This window comes from Pleurodeles waltl, chromosome 3_2 (genome assembly GCF_031143425.1).
Source record: "Pleurodeles waltl isolate 20211129_DDA chromosome 3_2, aPleWal1.hap1.20221129, whole genome shotgun sequence".
NCBI lineage: Eukaryota > Metazoa > Chordata > Amphibia > Caudata > Salamandridae > Pleurodeles > Pleurodeles waltl.
Genome location: NC_090441.1, coordinates 13,646,404 through 13,671,642, shown reverse-complemented (window position 1 = coordinate 13,671,642; position 25,239 = coordinate 13,646,404). Strand labels below are relative to the sequence as shown.

The following is a 25,239-nucleotide window of genomic DNA, read 5'->3' as shown; positions in this document are numbered from 1 at the left end:
ACAGATTATTGTGAGTTTAGTACCACACTAGAATCAGGATCAGAGCTTTTTCATCAGGAGCCAGACAAGCTGAGAGATGGAATGCATCCTAGTATCTGTGTTTTAGTTCTATTGAGACAGATGCAGTGTGCCTCACTGCAACTGTACATGTGATCAAGGCATTGTGTAATATTCAGACATTTTTTAAATGATAGACGCAGATTGATTTTGCGGTGGTGTGTATTCTCACATTTGGACTTGGGAGGATTGCCTTCCTAAAGGTTGTCTGTTTTTGCGACCAGGAAACCATTGCCTCATCACCAAAATGACTTCATGAACGGCATACAAAAGTTAGTCATTGGATGGTTTTTAATGCAGGGACATAGCTGCATGTTATGCTGTGGTAATGAGGGCCATGGTTTAAAGAACTGTATCATTAAATATCTTTTATGCATTCACAGGGTCGTGAAATCCTGGCTTGCGCTCCCACTGGGTCTGGAAAGACATTGGCATTTAGCATTCCTATATTAACGCATCTAAAGCAACCAAGGAATAAAGGGTTCAGAGCTTTGATTGTATCACCCACAAGAGAACTGGCCAGCCAGGTAAGTCCTTGATTCAGAAAAATAGCACTTTCCTGAATCCTAGAAAAGAAAATGAGTAAGGGTTGGTGAATGTTGATATAACAAAAGAAAAAGTGTAACACAACATATATGTTGTTACGAAGCACTCAGTCTGTCTACTTCACATTCCTAAAATCTGGGTACATTGAGCTCTACAGTAGGACAAAAGTAAATTCCATAATCAGCTTTAGATTATTTACAAAGTAACTCAGTGCATAAGCTAATACATGTATGTTCTGCATTGCAGTATCTTAATTGAAAGTCATGCCCAATTGAACAAATCCCTGCTGCTTGATCGAACATTTGCAGTTCTTCCGTGGAGATTACTTTGTAGAATGTGCTTATGAATGACTTCATGTAAAACCTTGTACAGTGGAAGTCTGTCTGATATTTCTTCTTTCTCCCCTAATGCCCATAATGTTGCCATTGAATGTCTAAAATAAAGTGTATTGCAGCATCTATCATGCAAAATCTCCTTTAAACATCATATACATGAAGACAGAAAACGTAGCTTAGTAGTCTTACATTAAGAGTAAAGACAAAAGAGGCCTGTTTTTTTTAAGTACCTGGGAAACTCCCCTTCCCACAAAGATTTGTACTTGCACCTGCCTCCCAGGGACCGTTCTCTTTCCAGCTTGTTAGAGCACGATCTCTTAACCCCTCTAAGATTCACACTTCTGAAAATATTACTATTTACCATCTTCACTCAACTTCTTTTAGCATATGTTGTAGTGAACTGATTTTTCTCCTAATATTTTTGTGTCAGAATGCCATCACTTTTCTCCCAAGTGCCCTTCATATGGAAGGAAAAAGCCAGTTACAAATGGCCACAAGGTCTTTGTGGTCTGTGTCCCTCTACTTCACTCTGTCAAGGAGAGTGGCAGTTGTTTAAAAACATGTGTAAGAGCACCCTGAGACAGAGAAGATCTCTGACTGAAGGGCATGATGCAGAACATATGGGCTGAGGAAGAGGAAACTTAAAAGGTCAGCTTCTCAAACTACCTTTGTAAGTGTGCTACCATTTGAGAAAGGCTTCCACAGAGAGAGATCTCAAGAGAAGAGGTCCAGTGGCAGAGATGAGCACTGGCAGCACTCGTGAAATCCTAGAATGTCAGCCCCAAGATCTACAGTATCGCCATTGAGGGATTCAGGTCCAGCATATTCACGGTCAAAGGTTGGATTAGTGGTGGTGTGAACTCAATATCATCAACACTCCAAGTCTTCACTTTGAAAAATTCAAGATCAGTGGTGGTGTTCCTAATGCAACTTAAAATTCTGTGATTCTGTGCAAGGATTTTCAGGCTGTGTTGCCTTCGTCAAGAGTGACCGAGCAACATGCACCACAAACATACCATCTAAATATGGTGGTCCTTCCACATCTGTAGGCATACCAAATGTGTACATGCCTAGAGTTGGTTTTCACCTTCCCTGCTTCTGCATCACTCTTGAGGGAATTCTTCCTTCTGGGATTATGGAGGAGTCCATGGATGTCATTTAGGGGTTGCAGCTTTGACTCCTCAGTCGGTTCTTACAACCTCTGGCACTGCTCTTGCGACCTCTGTTTCGGAAGAAGCAAGAGCAGCGCTCTAAAGTAAAAGAGGTTTTGCAGCTCTGTTGTTGGGGGTCCTACTTTAGATGACAATATATAACCTCAGGCACCTTCTGTGCACATTCTGGCAATGCACAAATGGTCAACTGTGCTTCCGGAAGGGGAGGGGATGACGAAAGGGACTTCAGTTGTGAAATGCAACTAAAAACTAATTTCAGGCAAGCCCTTCTTTGGGGAGCTCATCTCCAGTTATATTAAAATTTTTCTCATGTCATGGCTGAGAATTCTTTATAAAACTTTCTAATGCTGAGTTCTTGAGGAAAACAAAGCAACATAAGTACAAGCAGTTGTACTTTAAAGGTCACATCTATACATTTACACAGCAGTTAGTTCCATCTGTGAAGTCACTGACGTCAAAGGGCGTATGGTGTTACGTCCGCTGCCCCTGGCATGTTGCTAAATTGACATCCTTGAAGAAGTCTGTCTTTGCTTGCTTCTCTGATTGCTTATGTAAGGTTCACCAACATTCCCGCAGTCTAGAATATGAAACCTAATCTGCCTTTCAGTGACAAAAATTAACAGTTGGATAAAGCCAAACACCCAGAAAAAGAGACCGAACAGCAGAGATTCTGCAAGACTTAAGTGGCGCAAAGAGGGACTGTAGGAAGGTGGCTCTGTATGCACTATTTCAAAGTAAGGAATAGTATGCACAGAGTCCAAGGGTTCCCCTTAGAGGTAAGATAGTGGCAAAAAGAGATAATACTAATGCTCTATTTTGTGGTAGTGTGGTCGAGCAGTAGGCTTATCAAAGGAGTAGTGTTAAGCATTTGTTGTACATACACACAGGCAATAAATGAGGAACACACACTCAGAGACAAATCCAGCCAATAGGTTTTGTTATAGAAAAATATATTTTCTTAGTTTATTTTAAGAACCACAGGTTCAAATTCTACATGTAATATCTCATTTGAAAGGTATTGCAGGTAAGTACTTTTGGAACTTTGAATAATTACAGTAGCATATATACTTTTCACATAAAACACAAATAGCTGTTTTAAAAGTGGACACAGTGCAATTTTCACAGTTCCTGGGGGAGGTAAGTTATTGTTAGTTTTAGCAGGTAAGTAAATCACTTACAAGTCTCAGGTTTGGGTCCAAGGTAGCCCACCGTTGGGGGTTCAGAGCAACCCCAAAGTTACCACACCAGCAGCTCAGTGCCGGTCAGGTGCAGAGGTCAAAGAGGTGCCCAAAACACATAGGCTTCAATGGAGAGAAGGGGGTGCCCCGGTTCTGGTCTGCCAGCAGGTAAGTACCCGCGTCTTCGGAGGGCAGACCAGGGGGGTTTTGTAGGGCACCGGGGGGGACACCAGTCAGCACAAAAAGTACACCCTCAGCAGCGCGGGGGCGGCCGGGTGCAGTGTGCAAACACGCGTCGGGTTTTCAATGAGAGACCAAGGGGTCTCTTCAGCGGTGCAGGCAGGCAAGGGGTGGGGGTCCTCGGGGTAGCCACCACCTGGGCACGGGAGAGGGCCTCCTGGGGGTCACCCCTGCACAGAAGTTCCGTTCCTTCAGGTGCTGGGGGCTGCGGGTGCAGCGTCTTTTCCAGCCGTCGGGACTTTAGGTTCAGGCAGTCACGGTCAGGGGGAGCCTCGGGATTCCCTCTGCAGGCGTCGCTGTGGGGGCTCACGGGGGACAACTTTGGTTACTCACGGACTCGGAGTTGCCGGAGGGTCCTCCCTGAGGTGTTGGTTCTCCACCAGTCGAGTCGGGGTCGCCGGGTGCAGAGTTGCAAGTCTCACGCTTCTTGCAGGGAGTTGCAGGGGTCTTTAAATCTGCTCATTTGAAACAAAGTTGCAGTCCTTTTGGAGCAGTGCCGCTGTCCTCGGAGTTTCTTGTCTTTCTTGAAGCAGGGCAGTCCTCTGAGGATTCAGAGGTCGCTGGTCCTTTGGAAAGCGTCGCTGGAGCAGGTTCCTTTGGAAGGCAGGAGACAGGCCGGTAAGACTGGGGCCAAAGCAGTTGGTGTCTTCTGTTCTTCTTCTGTAGGGTTTTTTCAGCTCAGCAGTCCTCTTCTTCTTGTAGTTTCAGGAATCTAAAGTTTTAGGTTCAGGGAAGCCCTTAAATACTAAATTTAAGGGCGTGTTTAGGTCTGGGGGGTTAGTAGCCAATGGCTACTAGCCCTGAGGGTGGGTACACCCTCTTTGTGCCTCCTCCCAAGGGGAGGGGGTCACATTCCTATCCCTATTGGGGGAATCCTCCTTCTACAAGATGGAGGATTTCTAAAAGTCAGAGTCACCTCCGCGCAGGACACCTTAGGGGCTGTCCTGACTGGCCAGTGACTCCTCCTTGTTGTTCTCATTATCTCTCCTGGACTTGCCGCCAAAAGTGGGGGCCGTGGCCGGAGGGGGCGGGCAACTCCACTAGCTGGAGTGTCCTGCGGTGCTGGCACAAAGGGGTGAGCCTTTGAGGCTCACCGCCAGGTGTGACCGCTCCTGCCTGGGGGAGGTGTTAGCATCTCCACCCAGTGCAGGCTTTGTTACTGGCCTCACAGTGACAAAGGCACTCTCCCCATGGGTCCAGCAACATGTCTCGGTTGTGGCAGGCTGCTGGAACCAGTCAGCCTACACAGATAGTCGGTTAAGGTTTCAGGGGGCACCTCTAAGGTGCCCTCTGGGGTGTATTTTACAATAAAATGTACACTGGCATCGGTGTGCATTTATTGTGCTGAGAAGTTTGATACCAAACTTGCCAGTTTTCAGTGTAGCCATTATGGTGCTGTGGAGTTCGTGTAAAACAGACTCCCAGACCATATACTCTTATGGCTATCCTGCACTTACAATGTCTAAGGTATTGCTTAGACACTGTAGGGGCACAGTGCTCATGCACTGGTGCCCTCACCTATGGTATAGTGCACCCTGCCTTAGGGCTGTAAGGCCTACTAGAGGGGTGACTTATCTACACCTGCATAGGCAGTGAGAGGCTGGCATGGCACCCTGAGGGGAGTGCCATGTCGACTTACTCGTTTTGTTCTCACCAGCACACACAAGCTGGCAAGCAGTGTGTCCGTGCTGAGTGAGGGGTCTCCAGGGTGGCTGCAGCCCTTAGAGACCTTCCTTGGCATCAGGGCCCTTGGTACCAGGGGTACCATTTACAAGGGACTTATCTGGATGCCAGGGTGTGCCAATTGTGGATACAAAAGTACAGGTTTAGGGAAAGAACACTGGTGCTGGGGCCTGGTTAGCAGGCCTCTGCACACTTTCAATTCAAAACATAGCATCAGCAAAGGCAAAAAGTCAGGGGGTAACCATGCCAAGGAGGCATTTCCTTACAGGGACCATCAGGCAAGTTCTCTATGGCATAGACTGCTTGGGGTCAACTGGGCAGCCCTAAAAAGCCACTTTTCTTTTTTGTCTTTTATTTTCAGGCGGCAACAAGGTTATTAGAACAATAATGGATATAATATATATATATGGAATATATGGAATAATGGATAGTGATGCAGGTTTTGAGTCTCTGATACAAGTAACATAGCTGAGCTCTTTAGCTGCTACTTTAAGTGCCACTGTTCAATATATATTATAAAAACCGTTAGCAGTGGTGCTTTCCCAACATCAATTACAATTTCAAATATATGCTGATGTCACTTAAACTGACATTCCACTCAAAAACAACGTGCCAGTACCTGAAAGGGTCATGGGTGCATGATCATTTGGTCGAAGGAACGGTTTCAAACCTGCAGGTACAATTACATGTAGCTCAGACAAATCTTGTTCATCCTTACCATGATGTTGGTATTAGGAGAAGCCCCAATTCCAGTATAAGCAGTAATAAACCCTTGATTTAGGTTTAACCATGAGTTCTTTTTCAGTAAGCATCGTAGTGTAGAACAGTGCCCCAAAGGAGGATACAAACCCTAGCAGAGAGACTCTCCTTACCTGTGGAATTGTGGTCCCATTCTCCCAGCCCAAAAGAATTTCACTGGATGCTGGATAGGCTAAGGGATAAAATGTAAAGTTCTTTGTACCCTATTCAGTGCGAATGTTCCAAGTACCTTTGGACACCGACACTCTATAACCCTAGTTAAGTCTTTGGATTCAACAATATTACTTGAGTTGCCATCCCTAATTAAAAAAGAAAAGGACATAGTGGAAAATCATTGATCTACAGGGCTACCTTTTAGAACTCATTTGATCATCATCTAATATTGATGCCTACCTTAGCATCTTCAAAGAAGCTTTTAGCTCTTGATCAGGCTCCAGTAGGACTAAACTCTTCTTCATAGGGCCTGGCTTCTCTAGCTAATCAGGACTTCCTGCTGGGTTACATCTACCATCAGTTTTTAAGTGAGTTTTGAAATATTTGTCTTCAATCACCAGCCCATCTTGGGAATTGACTGTTGGGCCTGTCTGCTTATTTTAGAACTGTAGAGTGGCCTTTGGCAGCATGCTTAGCACAGCACAGAACTATTAAATAAAACAAAATGGACACATTGCCTGTTCATTTTGATAAATTTATGTAGGAAATAGGACTTCTTCAATCTTAATAATTTCATTTGTATAGTAACGAGCAGTGGCTTCACTGGTAAATGGTTTCTATCCAAATGAGTGTGCCTTTTCTTCTATCGGGTGTAGCTCAATCTAACTTTTTTAGGTCAGTAAGAACACCCTACAGCATCAAACTAACATCAGTGCCATAGATGTTCTTGAGCTCTTTCCTCTCACCTTGAATTTCGCTAATTTTAGTACAGGCCCTCTTTTTCTGAAAAGACATTGAAAATGATAATTTTGGGGGTCGGAAAACTAAGGCTCAGCGGTTTCGTGCAGTAATACTACACAGGTTCACAAACTAAAGTGTATTCTGAGTGACTGAGGTCTACGTAATGGTACGCTTTTTATCCATAAGCTTAGATTATAGTCTGGATTCTTAAAGAAAGACAGCCTCTTAATGTTTTCCATCCACCTAGAGAAAAGGACTGCAAACTGCCTTCTCCCAGGGAGCCTCCAGCACAACTGACCAAAGACTCACTGGAGGGACAAGACCTGCTGAATCCCTGAGGCTTGCTTGTACCGAGCGATCGTTGGATCCTAGAATAGTGCCTGTGCCAGAAGTACCTGCTGTGTCCTCTTCATGATTTAGGTCTCACTCTCCAACTGAAACCTACCAGGTTTCAGCCCCCCAGCTGACATAACTTTCAAAATGTCTAGGATTTACTCTCTTCACTGAACTCTAATTTAAGTAACAGATTGCCATGAAAACCAAGACAGCTTGGTTCCAACTCTCCATCTTTAGGAAAGGGAAGCCGTTTCTCCCACTAAACAACTTAAGAATAATCATACTGGACCGTTCCTATCTTGAAGGAGACAATATGTTGCTTGCTCGTCTCCCCGACACCACCTTAGTACCACTGAAAGCCAGCTGTTAAATATATAAAAAGTAAAGTAGCAAATAAAAACAATAAAAAAAACAGTAATTTGATTCTGTTGGTAGTCCAGCCAGTTTCCCGAGTCCAAGCAAAAACAGGCATTCTTCAAGTAAGATACAGATTTCTAGAGCGCTTATCCCAGCATGGCTTACTCAGAGTCCTGGTCCTTTACTAGCACGACAAGCATGCCTGTTGTTGCTTGAACTTTAGAAACAAGTTGGACTAGCAACCGATCTCCTCTTTTACTGTGTCTTAGGCACACCCATAACAGACCACCAGAGCCCAGTAATTGTTTTTTTCCTAATAGTATTTTTATTTGATCTTTTTCTTTTTATCATACCGCTAACAACTTATCACCATAGATCATTGCAATTAACAACGTGTTTTAAATTCCAGGGGTACATTTTACCATTTAAGTTGCTATCAGGCAATATTGCAATTGTCCATGTATTGGATTTCTAGTGTCTCAAGTAGCAAGACACTAGAAATCCACTGCATTCATTTATCTATGATGGTCACGCATCCGGGGGTACAGTAGATTCTAGCTAACTCATGCCATACTGCCAGATCTTCTGACAGTTTATCTTCTCTTCGTTAAATTTCTATTTCTTCTGCTAACAACCATTGCCCCACATCTTGTATCCAGTCTTCTATCCTTGGTTTTTTGGAGCTCAACCATAGCTACATGTCATTTTGCGAGGAGTGTAAGTAGCTCAGTTACGGCTGGCTTTGCACACACATTTTAACCAGTTCTTTTGCATCCAGAGCCACCATTTTTCTTCAGATTGGAATCAGTGTTTACATTTGGATTATGGATTTTTTAGACCGTGGTTCTATGTGGTGTTTTTGTCTTTCCAGCTACATGGGCTCAAGCCCACTGAGATGTCTATCCTTCACCCCGCATCCTCTGAAAAACTGTCAAAACACAAATATAATGTCTTATATTGTTATATTCTGGCTGTCCTGTTTAGTTCCATTTACTGGGGAGACATTCTTAGTGAGGTTAGACACTGGATGCGCTCTGAGGAGAGACAAAAACTCCTAAATCTGGTCTTTAGGGTATCATTATTTGTGGATGCCCATGTTATTTGAATAGTAGGACCCCACCAGTAAGACCTCACCTCAAAAGCCATCTGAAATGCACATGGGAGCGTTTCTCAGTCCCACATGTTGTGACAAACTAGATTTATTTTGGTTTATCTTTCTAACTGCCTTTCATAGAATACCGTTAAATAAAATGTTGCTCAATCTGGATATTGAATATTGTTATTACTCTTGCATACAGTATCTGGGTTCCAAATACTCTTGAGTGATCAGCCTATTGGTAAAGTCTATTAAGGGGCTAGATCTATCTAATTGGAGGGCACTTATACCTGTGTGTCTGTGACACCAGGTTTAAACAAAACTGACAAGTATCCACTGACTGCCCCAGCATCACACCAACTGTGTTTACAAGTTCACTGTGAATGCAATAGTCCAATAAAGCACCATCCGGTTTCTATCAGTATTTGTATATGCCCCTTTTCTTTTATCCCTAGAACTAACTGCTTTCACTTGTTCCTTTGTGCAGCCAAGTATGCATGTATTTTCTGAGACTGCAAGGAAAGTCTGTATCTCACTGGCATGTGGAAGAAAGTAGCCCAATCACAAAAATCATAAGGGAATTCGGCTTTCTCAGGAGGTAGCTGCCAACACCTTAAGTACCTCCCAGGATCTGTAATATGTGCATTCAACAGAGTATACTCAAAATAGTAGTCTCAAGTGTTTCCAAATCATCCTGTAGTTTTAGAACGAGGCCTACCTCTTTAAACATGTGCAGGTATTCCATACAGTGATGAGTAATACTTGTAGTTCAGTGATTCAGAGAAACAGGGGAAGACTGTATGGGAGAGCAAAACCTCTCCACTCTAGGCGAAAATAGTGTCCTTTCGAATCGTTTTCTACTCCCATCCTGACAGCCCTTACTGTCCTAACATAGGTTGCTATCCTAAGGTAAAAGTGTTTTGTAGAACTCTGCTCCTCAAAACTAATCATCCTGAAATTAGCTTACACTGTCATGTAACCTGCTGGAACAGACTAGCGATTGAACGCTACTGCATGCCAGAGTTGCTCCTTTTCAGCATATCATGAATGTATTAATTTTTAGCTTTTCATAAGCACAAACCAGACCCTTGAGCATCAATGGACTATAAAAAAACATAAATACACGCAGTCTTTATATATAAGAAAGAGGAACAATATACTTGAATAGTTAATAGTAACTGCTACTTTAGAGTGTTGCTCAAGTGGATTTTTGGGGGTCTTTGTTTGATAACAATGTTTGATTGTGTGGATCAAGCAAAGTAGAATGAGAATGCAATTCCAAATACTGGGTGCACTTCCAGAAATACTCCTATGTCGATAATTCTTCAGTAGAGTCTATAATGCTCACAATCACCATAATTCTGTATGCTTGCTTGGCTTAGCTTGCTTTGCAATAAATCATTCTTAAGTTTTTCTGAGAGATGTATAGCACTCAAGTCGTTTTTCAACAACAGTAAGCCGAAAGTCCGATCATCTTTATTGCTTCCAAATAAACATTTAGACGCATCGAGAGCTGATAAAACTTTCCGAGGGGATTGGATTCAGAGTTCACATGATCCACAAGGCTGCTACAGCCGCAAAGAAGTTTGGACTAAAATCCTCAAAGAAATTTGGTAAGGCAATCAGTATTGTTTCAAACATGCCTCTTTAACTTTTACTTTATTATATTCTTTGTACCCTCCGTATATACATAGCATGTGATTACACAATGGATCTGTTCAACTGTGACTGTCATAGTTGACACAGGGCACTCTATTTTGTATAGTGGATGATTGCTTAGACTTGCAGGTGCTGTTTCAGGCTATTGGAAATCATGGCTGGCGGAAAAAAACATTGAGGATTTTTTTTGTGTCTCATTACAAGCCACTATTTACATGCTGTATGGCATAAGAAACATGGCACGTTATGAAGTAGATTTGCTCCTGTTGAAATTGTTTTTTGTTTGTTTAATGCAGATATATTGGTCACAACTCCTAATAGGATTGTATATTTATTGAAGCAAGACCCTCCTGGAATCGACCTTGCCAGGTAAAGACCCACATTTTCTGTTGCATGGTTTTTCATAAATTGCAGTCATTTAATCGGTTTCCTCCACCCATGTAGCATGGCTGTTATGTACCGTTTTATGTATGTCGAGGACCTAAGTTAGTGAGCACTGACAGAGCATTGGGGTTGTGGACATTTACTGATATGCTCCACTTCACAATCTCAGTTATGCTATAATAGTTTGTACTGGCTATTTTTGCCTAGCTATGGTGGAACACAGCATCTGCCAAAATTTTGTATACATTTGAATTTAAAGAGTTGATGTCACAGCAAATTTCAGTTACACACTACACTTTCTGTGTTTTTTTTTTTTTCTTTCAGAGTTGAATGGTTGGTTGTGGACGAATCTGACAAGTTGTTTGAAGAGGGGAAGACAGGTTTCCGGGACCAACTGGCATCCATATTCCTAGCATGTACATCTCACAATGTAAAGCGAGCCATGTTCAGTGCGACGTTTGCTCATGATGTAGAACAGTGGTGCAAGCTGCACCTAGATAATGTTATCTCCGTGTCCATTGGAGCAAGGTGAGTGGAAAATGACCAGTCATGCCCACTGACTTTCCGCAGGAACAAAACAACGATTGTGTTATTAATTTTTTCTTTAGTCATTCATATATTTATTTCTGAACCCGTTTTGTAAGTCTTGTGAGAATGTCTTTATTACTTTACGAAACTGATGATGTATTCACAATAACTAGAATCTAAATAATGTGAAAATTACTCCAGGTTATGTTTAAAATATTTTAAACGATGTAAGAAATCTGTGCATTAAGCTGTAGTCCCCATCGTTTAGGAATTGTTTTGAAGTCATCATTGAACACAAATCAGCGTATTAAAACTAGTGCTTGAATATTATTATGCCTGGAGAAGGACATATCTAGTCTGTTAGTAGTTACTCCTATGTACTCACCACTTTAGGCCCAGGTATTTGACTTTAGCTTATGACAGTTAATTTTCTCTTTGTGCGATCACTTCTTATCTGGTGCCTCATAATTTGTTTCTTGCAAATATAGGGTTATTGCCACCATTTGATCAGTTTGCTGGTAAAAAATTACATTTAAGCTATAAAAATGTCATAAACTGAAGTACAATAAAACTTTTCCAAAAGGAGAACATGCCTTTCAAAATCTTTTAATGGTAAAAATGTAAATGTGTGGCAGTAAACCCTTCTATATTGCCAATAACCAGCCATTTTTATGTGCTTCTAGGAGATTTAAAATTTTGCAGTGTAACCTGTACTTCTTAACTTGCATTTCCATTTCACCTTTAGAAACTCAGCAGTGGAAACAGTGGAACAGCAACTTTTGTTTGTTGGGGCTGAGACTGGAAAACTGCTGGCAATGAGAGAGCTCATCCAAACGGTACTTGAATTCAGTTTTTAACATAGTAATGTTTCATTTGTGAGTAAAACCCTCAGTACATGTGTCGGAAGGCTTGCTGATGTTCCCTTCAGAGGCCTCTCGATTCCAGCTCTTATGCTTTGCTTTTCCCAAACAGTGGCGATCCCCTTTCAGCATCATGTAATTAATAGTGTCCACCTCCACCCAGCCTACCACTACTGCTCAGAGGTTTGAGTCTGATCATTGTTTTTGCAGTAGTTTTGCATGGATAGTCCATTACCCTTCATCTTGAACGTTTAATGACTGCCAATGATTATAATGTTTTTGTCTTTAGTAATGCTGCTCCTAAAATTCATCCTTGTTGTGAATAACAGAAGAAACTTAACACATGAACATAGTCCTTATACGTTAGACCTTAAATTGCCTTGTCTTGTGCTTTAAGTCTGACCTTTAAGATCGCCTCCACTGACTTGCCAGACTAATGCTTTTTAAATAAGACTAATGTTTTTTTAAATACTATATTTAAGGGCTTTTGGTCTGTGTCCGTAGTGTTAATCAGTTGGTCGTTTACATTATTATCTACCTTTTGCTTCCGCTTACCACAGCAAACAGGAGGGGCCAGCATACTACAGCATTGGCTAGACAGTCACAAAATGAAACAAAATAGAATCGCACTGCAAAAAAAAAGGGACATTTTTCTCAAGAACATCTTGAAAGCCTTTCATGCAGTCTGCTTTCTTTTCTTAGGGATTTACTCCTCCAGTACTGGTATTTGTACAGTCGATTGAAAGGGCAAAGGAGCTTTTCCATGAACTTATATATGAAGGCATCAATGTTGATGTTATCCATGCAGACCGAACCCAGCAGCAGGTAAGAAATGTGTTTCTTCCAGGTAGGTATTTTTGGAAAGTTTTTTTGTCTAATGAAATTTTAAAAAAAAGCTTTTCACCTGCTTAGTATGATTGATATTCTCCTTTTAACTAGTAGATGTGAGCTGGGGTGCACAGGTATTTTAATGTTGTTTTAATGTTTAACCTATCACAGAACATGTTGGAGACAACCACTCTGTAGGAAGTTGGCTCTGTATGTGCTATTTCAAAGTAAGGAATAGCATGCACAGAGTCCAAGGGTTCCCCTTAGAGGTAAAATAGTGGTAAAAAGAGATAATACTAATGCTCTATTTTGTGGTAGTGTGGTCGAGCAGTAGGCTTATCCAAGGAGTAGTGTTAAGCATTTGTTGTACATACACATAGACAATAAATGAGGTACACACACTCAGAGACAAATCCAGCCAATAGGTTTTGTTTATAGAAAAATATATTTTCTTAGTTTATTTTAAGAACCACAGGTTCAAATTTAACATGTAATATCTTGTTTGAAAGGTATTGCAGGTAAGTACATTAGGAACTTTGAATCATTTCAATTGCATGTATACTTTTCAAGTTATTCACAAATAGCTATTTTAAAAGTGGACACAGTGCAATTTTCACAGTTCCTGGGGGAGGTAAGTTTTTGTTAGTTTTACCAGGTAAGTACGACACTTACAGGGTTCAGTTCTTGGTCCAAGGTAGCCCACCGTTGGGGGTTCAGAGCAACCCCAAAGTTACCACACCAGCAGCTCAGGGCCGGTCAGGTGCAGAGTTCAAAGTGGTGCCCAAAACGCATAGGCTCCAATGGAGAGAAGGGGGTGCCCCGGTTCCAGTCTGCTTGCAGGTAAGTACCCGCGTCTTCGGAGGGTAGACCAGGGGGGTTTTGTAGGGCACCGGGGGGGGACACAAGCCCACACAGAAATTTCACCCTCAGCGGCGCGGGGGCGGCTGGGTGCAGTGTTAGAACAAGCGTCGGGTTCGCAATGGAAGTCAATGAGAGATCAAGGGATCTCTTCAGCGCTGCAGGCAGGTAAGGGGGGGCTTCCTCGGGGAAACCTCCACTTGGGCAAGGGAGAGGGACTCCTGGGGGTCACTTCTGCAGTGAAAGTCCGGTCCTTCAGGTCCTGGGGGCTGCGGGTGCAGGGTCTTTTCCAGGCGTCGGGACTTAGGTTTCAGAGAGTCGCGGTCAGGGGAAGCCTCGGGATTCCCTCTGCAGGCGGCGCTGTGGGGGCTCAGGGGGGACAGGTTTTGGTACTCACAGTCGTAGAGTAGTCCGGGGGTCCTCCCTGAGGTGTTGGTTCTCCACCAGCCGAGTCGGGGTCGCCGGGTGCAGTGTTGCAAATCTCACGCTTCTTGCGGGGAGATTGCAGGGTTCTTTAAAGCTGCTTCTTTGGATAAAGTTGCAGTCTTTTTGGAGCAGGTCCGCTGTCCTCGGGAGTTTCTTGTCGTCGTCGAAGCAGGGCAGTCCTCAGAGGATTCAGAGGTCGCTGGTCCCTTTGGAAGGCGTCGCTGGAGCAGAGTTCTTTGGAAGGCAGGAGACAGGCCGGTGAGTTTCTGGAGCCAAGGCAGTTGTTGTCTTCTGGTCTTCCTCTGCAGGGGTTTTCAGCTAGGCAGTCCTTCTTGTTGTTGTTGCAGGAATCTAGTTTCTAGGTTCAGGGAGAGCCCTTAAATACTAAATTTAAGGGCGTGTTTAGGTCTGGGGGGTTAGTAGCCAATGGCTACTAGCCCTGAGGGTGGGTACACCCTCTTTGTGCCTCCTCCCAAGGGGAGGGGGTCACAATCCTAACCCTATTGGGGGAATCCTCCATCTGCAAGATGGAGGATTTCTAAAAGTTAGTCACCTCAGCTCAGGACACCTTAGGGGCTGTCCTGACGGGCCAGTGACTCCTCCTTGTTATTCTCATTATTTTCTCCGGCCTTGCCGCCAAAAGTGGGGGCCGGAGGGGGCGGGCAACTCCACTAGCTGGAGTGTCCTGCGGTGCTGTGACAAAGGGGTGAGCCTTTGAGGCTCACCGCCAGGTGTTACAGCTCCTGCCTGGGGGAGGTGTTAGCATCTCCACCCAGTGCAGGCTTTGTTACTGGCCTCAGAGTGACAAAGGCACTCTCCCCATGGGGCCAGCAACATGTCTCTAGTGTGGCAGGCTGCTGGAACTAGTCAGCCTACACAGACAGTCGGTTAAGTTTCAGGGGGCACCTCTAAGGTGCCCTCTGGGGTGTATTTTGCAATTAAATGTACACTGGCATCAGTGTGCATTTATTGTGCTGAGAAGTTTGATACCAAACTTCTCAGTTTTCAGTGTAGCCATTATGGTGCTGTGGAGTTCGTGTTAAACACACTCCCAGACCATATACTCTTATGGCTACCCTGCACTTACAATGTCTAAGGTTTTGTTTAGACACTGTAGGGGTACCATGCTCATGCACTGGTACCCTCACCTATGGTATAGTGCACCCTGCCTTAGGGCTGTAAGGCCTGCTAGAGGGGTGGCTGACCTATACTTGCATAGGCAGTGAGAGGCTGGCATGGCACCCTGAGGGGAGTGCCATGTCGACTTACTCGTTTTGTTCTCACTAGCACACACAAGCTGGCAAGCAGTGTGTCTGTGCTGAGTGAGAGGTCTCCAGGGTGGCATAAGACATGCTGCAGCCCTTAGAGACCTTCCTTGGCATCAGGGCCCTTGGTACTAGAAGTACCAGTTACAAGGGACTTATCTGGATGCCAGGGTCTGCCAATTGTGGATACAAAAGTACAGGTTAGGGAAAGAACACTGGTGCTGGGGCCTGGTTAGCAGGCCTCAGCACACTTTCAATTGTAAACATAGCATCAGCAAAGGCAAAAAGTCAGGGGGCAACCATGCCAAGGAGGCATTTCCTTACACACTCACAGTGAGAAAATACTTGCATTGATCCAGTAAAGCAGTGACTTTATTGCGGGATATATTATTAATGCTGCAGCTGGAAAGGTTTTGAAAGCCTGTTTTAGGTATGGTTGTCTAGCATAGAGGATATACACAATGTTTACACTGGAGAGTGATTTAGGAGTGTTATGTACATAGCTGTGCTGCTAAGTTGATTACTTTGATGCTGCTAGAGAACTAGACGCTGTTTATGGATTGTTGCGTGCAACCAGATATTTTTGCACTTTGGGAGAATATCAATGTACATCCATATTCTCTCATACAACTGTGGTTTGTGTATATAGATCCAGGTCTCACAGTCTGAGGCTGTAGTTTGTAACGTTACTTCACTATTGGATTTTTAAACCATGACCTAGTTACAGAGCAGTGTAGCACTATATAGGATCACGTTGCATTTGGGTGTCTCAGAAGAGAGAGGTGAGTGTTGCAAGGAAAGCAGAATTGTGGAAATGTTTCTGTGCCAGAGGGCCAAGGTTGATGGAGGGGTTGGTGGACTAGGGGACGTATGCACTTCAGAGAGGACATTAGTGGAGACTATGAAGCAGCAAGTTTTTCTTGAAGTGGTGAGTTTTCCCCTTTTCCTTGAACTTGTGCTCCGTTTTCCTGCAGGATATGAACTGGTCTGGTGTTCCATATTTTGTGCACATTGCATAAAAAAGTGTGGCATCTTACCTTCGGCTTCCTAAAGTTTCCTGTGTGGAGATATGTTGAACTCTTGATTGCAACATATGGTGGTGGTTTACAGCCTTGTACGTGCTGCTGTTTTATATTGTGATTTGTTCCTGTAGAGGAAACCAGTGTAGGTCTCAGGGTGGTTCCGTCATATGTGCAAAAGTATTTGATGAGGGGAATTTGACAAGCTGCTCTATGAAAGTCTTCCAGCAGGGCAATCCCATCTTTGCAATAGCTGATCTGAAGTCAGTTTCAGGAAGGGTTGCACCTTGCCAGTTGGCGCCAGGTATTTATATGTTTCATGGGGTAGGGGGAGCAAGTAGTGCTATAATCAGTTGTGATACTACACGTTCTTACTGTTAGCATCCATAGGAATGGTGAAAAATGTGATATCCTTCAGAGTATCTGAAGATATGGAGATTGATATCCAAGGAATGGATCATTTACCTCCCCATTTTCATAGTGATGTGCTTACATTTCTGATTATGGTAACCTGAGTACTTTTTCTCCCTTACAGCGTTCTTGTGCTCTTTTGTACTAAGTGAAAACATTGTGTATATGGCTAGTAAGGCAGGCCTTAAGTTTAAATAGATTGGTGAGATTTCTGGATTGGCCGTCAGGGCTTGTTGTTTATGGAATATAAGGGTAATTTCGATTAGGTCAAGAGGAAGAGGATCCCACAGTCTGATGTTATATGATACTGTTTCTTTAAATTTGGCCATAGATTGCACAAAAATAGAGTAGGCTATTCATTTTGTTTTACAGATATTCTAGTCTAGATGTGAATATGTTGGTTCTCATAAGTTCTGTCAGTAAAACTGCAATTAACATTTTTTTTTTTCACCAGAGAGATAATGTGATTCAAAGCTTTAGAGCAGGAAAGATTTGGGTCCTTATCTGCACTGCACTGTTGGCCCGAGGTATCGACTTCAAAGGTGTGAACATGGTGATCAATTATGATTTCCCAACCAGTTCGGTGGAGTACATTCATCGTATAGGTAAGCTTGTGCTACTGAATAAATTAAAACCTAGGTCAAAACTGAGTTTACACCTTTAATAAATATTTTCTTAACATACTGGTAGGATGGGCAAAGCAGACAAACGTACAGGGATGAAAAAGGTGCATATTTTTCAAATAATCTTTCAGAAAGGATGTTCCACAGTTGTTAAATGTCTAATTGACTGTAAAGTGGCATATAAGTATAATCCTGTTAATCAGAGGAAACCATGGCAGAGATCTGAGCTTGGATGACACACAATTGCATTGTTTCACGCCTTATAGGATCCTGGCAGCACTGTTGTAAATGTGTTTTTAACAATATTTCTATACTAATATACAGTCTACTGAGATGAATAGTAGTTGGCACTGATTGCATATGCTGGAAAAACATGCATTTACATTTCAGATAGTGATGGTGGCTGCGGGGGGGGGGGGAGGGACTTGGCCATTGGTTCTTTTATACCACTCCCTGTAACTACCCATTTATGATTATATGAACACTGATGTGAACTGAAGAGTCCCCCCTCCAATAATTGGTAACAATGTGTTCGATGGCATCTGTCGCTGTAGATACGCATGTTCTGCAATAGCTCGCCATCTGGTGTTGGGCCGGAGTGTTACAAGTTGTTTTTCTTCGAAGAAGTCTTTCGAGTCACGGGACCGAGTGACTCCTCCTTTTGTCTCCATTGCGCATGGGCGTCGACTCCATCTTCGATTGTTTTTTTTCCGCCATCGGGTTCGGACGTGTTCCTGTCGCTCCGAGTTTCGGAACGGTAAAAATAGTTAATTTCGGAAGATTTTCGTCGGTATTGTTGCGTTCGGGATCGGCGTACTTAGATTCAACACCGCATCGAAGATCGAAGAGCTCCAGTGCCCTTCTGGGTAGTTTTTTCGATCCTCCGTCGGGGCCTGGTCGGCCCGACCGCGTGCTGAGGAACGCCGATGGAACGGACCCCGTTCCGTTTCTGCCCCAAATGCCACAATAAATACCCCTACACAGACCAACACTTGGTCTGCAACCTGTGCCTGTCACCTGAGCACAGCGAAGACACCTGCGAGGCCTGTCGTGCGTTCCGGTCCCGAAAAACACTCCGAGACCGTCGAGCCAGAAGACTTCAAATGGCGTCCGCACCGACAGCCCAACGGGAGTTCGAGGAACAGGAAGAAGAAGGTACCTTCTCGATCCAAGACTCAGACTCCGAAGGATTCGACGACACACAAACCGTGAGTAAGACGTCGAAAACCACACAAAGAAACATTTACAAGGCCCAGGGGACGCCACTGCCACCAGGCCATGGCTCCACCCATAAATTCGGTGACCGACCGTCGGCACCGAAAAAGGCACAAACAGTGCCGAGATCGTCCGACTCCGGTCGAGACACCGGCACGCAGCCTTCTCGGGACCGAGAAAGTGCTGGAGACAAGCCTCGACACCGAGATGCCGGTGTGGACACGGCTCGACGCCGAAACAGCGGCACCGAAACAGATCGACGCCGAGAGGTTTCGGCCCCGAAAAGGAAAAAAGTCACCTCTGAGCCGAAAAAACACGCAGACAAAGTTTCGACGCCGAAACAAACTGCAAGCGACCCAGCTTCAGGCTCTTATACAGAAGAGCACTCGCTAACCTCCCAAATGCAAAAGCATAGGTTTGAGGAAGAGCTACAAGCAACTGATGTGGACCATACGCAAAAGCGTATCTTCATTCAGCAGATGACAGGAAAAATAAGCACCCTTCCCCCCATTAGGAGAAAGAGAAGGTTGGAGTTCCAGACGGAACAAGCACCACAACCAAAAGTGGTTAAAAGAATTACACCACCACCCTCTCCTCCGCCCGTGATTAACGTTTCACCAGCACAAACTCCATCTCACTCCCCAGAGCTCACACCACCATGAGCCAGGGTGACCAAGATCAGGACGCATGGGACCTATACGACGCCCCAGTGTCAGATAACAGCCCGGAGGCCTACCCTACAAAGCCATCTCCACCAGAAGACAGCACCGCGTACTCTCAGGTGGTGGCTAGAGCAGCACAATTTCATAACGTAAGCCTCCACTCAGAACAGGTCGAGGATGATTTCTTGTTCAACACACACTCCTCCACCCACAGCTCATACCAAAGCCTGCCTATGCTCCCTGGTATGCTCCGGCACGCAAAAGACATATTTAAGGAGCCGGTCAAAAGTAGGGCAATCACACCAAGGGTGGAAAAGAAGTATAAGCCGCCTCCTACGGACCCGGTTTTCATCACTACACAGCTGCCACCAGACTCTGTTGTTGTAGGAGCAGCTAGGAAAAGGGCCAACTCTCACACATCTGGAGATGCACCACCCCCAGATAAAGAAAGCCGCAAGTTCGATGCAGCTGGTAAAAGAGTCGCAGCACAAGCTGCAAACCAGTGGCGCATCGCGAACTCCCAGGCACTACTTGCGCGCTATGACAGAGCCCACTGGGACGAGATGCAACATCTCATTGAACATCTGCCCAAGGACTTCCAAAATAGGGCGAAACAAGTGGTTGAGGAGGGACAGACCATCTCCAACAACCAGATACGTTCCTCCATGGACGCTGCAGATACAGCTGCACGGACAATTAATACATCTGTAACTATCAGACGGCATGCATGGCTCCGAACGTCTGGATTTAAACCAGAGATTCAACAAGCAGTTCTCAATATGCCTTTTAATGAAAAAGAACTGTTCGGTCCAGAAGTGGACACAGCGATTGAGAAACTCAAAAAAGATACGGACACTGCCAAAGCCATGGGCGCACTCTACTCCCCGCAGAGCAGAGGGAATTACAGCACATTCCGTAAATCGCCCTTTCGAGGGGGGTTTCGGGGTCAAAGCACACAAGCCAGCACCTCACAAGCAACACCGTCCACTTACCAGGGACAGTATAGAGGAGGTTTTCGGGGACAATATAGAGGAGGGCAATTCCCTAGAAATAGAGGGAGATTTCAAAGCCCCAAAACCCCTACTACTAAACAATGACTCACATGTCACTCACCCCCTCCACACAACACCAGTGGGGGGAAGAATAGGTCATTATTACAAAGCATGGGAGGAAATCACTACAGACACTTGGGTTCTAGCAATTATCCAACATGGTTATTGCATAGAATTTCTACAATTCCCTCCAAACATACCACCAAAAGCACAAAATTTAACAACACACCATTCCAATCTCCTGGAGATAGAAGTGCAGGCACTATTGCAAAAGAATGCAATCGAATTAGTGCCAAACACACAAATAAACACAGGAGTTTACTCACTGTACTTTCTGATACCAAAGAAGGACAAAACACTGAGACCAATCCTAGACCTCAGAGTAGTGAACACTTTCATCAAATCAGACCACTTCCACATGGTCACACTACAAGAAGTATTGCCATTGCTAAAACTACACGACTACATGGCAACTTTAGACCTCAAGGATGCTTATTTCCATATACCAATACACCCATCGCACAGGAAATACCTAAGGTTTGTATTCAAAGGAATACATTACCAATTCAAGGTACTGCCTTTCGGATTAACAACCGCACCAAGAGTCTTTACCAAATGTCTAGCGGTAGTCGCTGCACACATAAGAAGGCAGCAAATACATGTGTTCCCATATTTGGACGACTGGCTAATCAAGGCCCACTCGTTCATACAGTGCTCAAATCACACAAATCAGATCATACAAACCCTCTTCAAACTCGGGTTCACCGTCAATTTCACAAAATCCAAAATTCTGCCACGCAAGGTACAACAATACCTGGGAGCCATAATAGACACATCAAAGGGAGTAGCCACTCCAAGTCCACAAAGAATTCAAAATTTCAACACCATCATACAACGCATGTATCCAACACAAAAGATACAGGCAAAGATGGTATTACAACTCCTAGGCATGATGTCATCATGCATAGCCATTGTCCCAAACGCAAGACTGCACATGAGGCCCTTACAACAATGCCTAGCATCGCAGTGGTCTCAAGCACAGGGTCACCTTCTAGATCTGGTGTTAATAGACCGCCAAACTTACCTCTCGCTTCTGTGGTGGAACAACATAAATTTAAACAAGGGGCGGCCTTTCCAAGACCCAGTGCCACAATACGTAATAACAACAGATGCTTCCATGACAGGGTGGGGAGCACACCTCGATCAACACAGCATACAAGGACAATGGAACGTACATCAAACAAAACTGCATATCAATCACCTAGAACTTCTAGCAGTTTTTCAAGCACTAAAAGCTTTCCAACCAATAATAGTTCACAAATACATTCTCGTCAAAACAGACAACATGACAACAATGTATTATCTAAACAAGCAGGGAGGGACGCACTCCACGCAGTTAAGCCTGCTAGCACAAAAAATTTGGCATTGGGCAATTCACAACCAAATTCGCCTAATTGCACAGTTTATACCAGGGATACAAAATCAACTCGCAGACAATCTCTCTCGAGATCACCAACAGGTCCACGAATGGGAAATTCACCCCCAAATTCTGAACACTTATTTCAAACTCTGGGGAACACCTCAGATAGACTTGTTTGCGACAAGGGAGAACGCAAAATGCCAAAACTTCGCATCCAGGTACCCACACAAACAATCCCAAGGCAATGCCCTATGGATGAACTGGTCAGGGATATTTGCTTACGCTTTTCCTCCTCTCCCTCTCCTTCCTTACCTGGTAAACAAACTCAGTCAAAGCAAACTCAAACTCATATTGATAGCACCAACTTGGGCAAGGCAACCCTGGTACACAACGCTGCTAGACCTCTCAGTGGTACCCTGCACCAAATTGCCCAACAGGCCAGATCTGTTGACACAGCACAACCAAAAGATCAGACACCCAGATCCAGCATCGCTGAATCTAGCAATCTGGCTCCTGAAATCCTAGAATTCGGGCACTTACAACTTACCCAAGAATGTATGGAAGTCATAAAACAAGCAAGAAGGCCATCCACCAGGCACTGCTATGCAAGTAAATGGAAGAGGTTTGTTTGCTACTGCCATATTAATCAAATACAACCATTACACACAACTCCAGAACATGTAGTGGGTTACTTGCTTCACTTACAAAAATCTAACCTAGCTTTCTCTTCCATTAAGATTCACCTTGCAGCAATATCTGCATACCTGCAGACTACCTATTCAACTTCCCTATATAGAATACCAGTCATTAAAGCATTCATGGAGGGCCTTAGGAGAATTATACCACCAAGAACACTACCTGTTCCTTCATGGAACCTAAATGTTGTCCTAACTAGACTTATGGGTCCACCTTTTGAACCCATGCACTCCTGCGACATACAGTTCCTAACCTGGAAGGTGGCATTTCTCATCGCCATTACTTCCCTGAGAAGAGTAAGCGAGATTCAGGCGTTTACTATACAGGAACCTTTTATACAACTACACAAAAATAAAGTCGTCCTAAGGACCAATCCTAAATTTTTGCCAAAGGTTATTTCACCGTTCCATCTAAATCAAACAGTGGAACTTCCAGTGTTCTTTCCACAGCCAGATACCGTAGCTGAAAGGGCACTACATACATTAGATGTCAAAAGAGCATTAATGTATTACATTGACAGAACAAAGAACATCAGAAAGACTAAACAACTCTTTATTGCATTTCAAAAACCTCATGCAGGAAACCCAATTTCAAAACAAGGTATAGCCAGATGGATAGTTAAATGCATCCAAATCTGCTACCTTAAAGCTAAACGACAGCTGCCCATTACACCAAGGGCACACTCAACCAGAAAGAAAGGTGCTACCATGGCCTTTCTAGGAAACATCCCAATGCAAGAAATATGTAAGGCAGCCACATGGTCTACGCCTCACACATTCACCAAGCACTACTGTGTAGACGTGTTATCCGCACAACAAGCCACAGTAGGTCAAGCTGTATTAAGGACATTATTTCAGACTACTTCCACTCCTGCAGGCTGATCCACCGCTTTTGGGGAAATAACTGCTTACTAGTCTATTGCAGAACATGCGTATCTACAGCGACAGATGCCATCGAACTGAAAATGTCACTTACCCAGTGTACATCTGTTCGTGGCATCAGTCGCAGTAGATTCGCATGTGCCCACCCGCCTCCCCGGGAGCCTGTAGCAGTTTGGAAGTTACCTTCAATTATCTATATATGTATCATCTCAACCTTAAATAGGTGCATACTTAGTCACTCCATTGCATGGGCACTATTACTACAATTCAACTCCTACCTCACCCTCTGCGGGGAAAAACAATTGAAGATGGAGTCGACGCCCATGCGCAATGGAGACAAAAGGAGGAGTCACTCGGTCCCGTGACTCGAAAGACTTCTTCGAAGAAAAACAACTTGTAACACTCCGGCCCAACACCAGATGGCGAGCTATTGCAGAACATGCGAATCTACTGCGACTGATGCCACGAACAGATGTACACTGGGTAAGTGACATTTTCATTTCTCACTATTCATTTTTTCCTAAGTAAGGTTAAATGGTAAAGGGGCATTGTGTTACGTGTTCCAACACACATCAGACAGCTTGGTGGAAGTTAAATTCAATTATACATCGTCTGTCTGTTAACTTGGACTTTAGAAGCATTCATTACTTCTCCTTGTAAATACTGTATTGCATACCACAACTATAAGTACTCCTCTGCAATAATTTATGCTCAAGGTTCATAATACTTTGGGCACCTGGAGTCATATTGTTTGGTAGTGTTTTCAAATTAAAGAATTCTAGACCGGTGTCTTGAAGTCCTTATGTAATGGTGTGTATCACAACAGAGCTAATGAAGCAGTTGTTGAATCGATTGGATGCTGCAAACCAGGATAATTTAACTAATGGGCAAGTGAGACTTTTTTTTTCCCCCACTTATCACTCGCACATTAATTGCTTAGAAGTGAGGAGGAGAAGCCCCTCCAGTGGTTCAAGAATGTAGATTCAAAATCAAAAAATATTTTATATTATATAGCATCAAAGGCAGGATAAAAAGTTGAGCAAGATGTGGGGTTCTTACCAATCTAATCTGGTCGACCACCTGTCTTGATTCTTTTGTGGTTTTTTTTGTGTGTGTGTGTTTTTTTGCGCTTTCATCATGCTTTGTGAAGCACAAGCATTTACGTCCTCTCTGTTAAGTAATGATTTACTATTTTCTGTATGTGATTTGGTGGAATTTTTATAATTGTTTGAATTTGACTTTTACTTGACTCCAGTAAAAAAAAAAAAAAAAAAACACACACACACACCATTTTTAGTTTTTTCTCATAACATTCCAAGCAGTTGGGTTTGCATCAATTTCTGCTTCATGTTTTTTTTTTGTGTGTTTTTTTTTGTAGATGGTTTCAATTCACTTTGTACCTTACTGCCTTTTGCCGTTCCTGCTTGAGACAATGTATCAATTTTTGGGATGTGGAGCTCTTTGTTTTTTAAAATACTAGCTAACAGTTTTGTCCTTTGCCTACAAAAGGATAAAATGTACATAGAATCCAAAATGATGCCCTGCCCCTTTTATTTGTTCTTGCAGGTCGAACTGGAAGAGCAGGGCATAAAGGGAAGGCAGTTAGTTTCTTCACAGAAGATGATAAACCATTGTTGCGCAGGTAAATTAAAAATTTACTGCATATTGAAGTCCATGGTATTCCTGCAAAACTCTGAAATTACGCTATTGTGGTCCTGCATTCATTAAAAATGATATACAACCCTGATGTAGCATAGGGTAAATGGGTATCCATCTGCCCAATCTGATTAACCAAGTAT

The 25,239-nt window shown here is 43.7% G+C and overlaps 1 protein-coding gene across 3 annotated transcripts in view; it reads left to right on the top strand.

Moving 5' to 3' along the window:
• Positions 1 to 25,239, top strand: part of DDX52 (DExD-box helicase 52) — an 85,056-nt gene that overhangs the window by 35,097 nt on the left and 24,720 nt on the right. For all 3 annotated transcript variants that reach the window (XM_069226588.1, XM_069226590.1, XM_069226591.1), the window contains exons 5-12: positions 441 to 584; positions 10,155 to 10,266; positions 10,609 to 10,681; positions 11,021 to 11,224; positions 11,970 to 12,060; positions 12,787 to 12,909; positions 17,346 to 17,496; positions 25,007 to 25,082. In XM_069226588.1, coding sequence (XP_069082689.1) covers positions 441 to 584; positions 10,155 to 10,266; positions 10,609 to 10,681; positions 11,021 to 11,224; positions 11,970 to 12,060; positions 12,787 to 12,909; positions 17,346 to 17,496; positions 25,007 to 25,082 — 974 coding nt within the window. The remainder of the gene's footprint in view (positions 1 to 440; positions 585 to 10,154; positions 10,267 to 10,608; positions 10,682 to 11,020; positions 11,225 to 11,969; positions 12,061 to 12,786; positions 12,910 to 17,345; positions 17,497 to 25,006; positions 25,083 to 25,239) is intronic.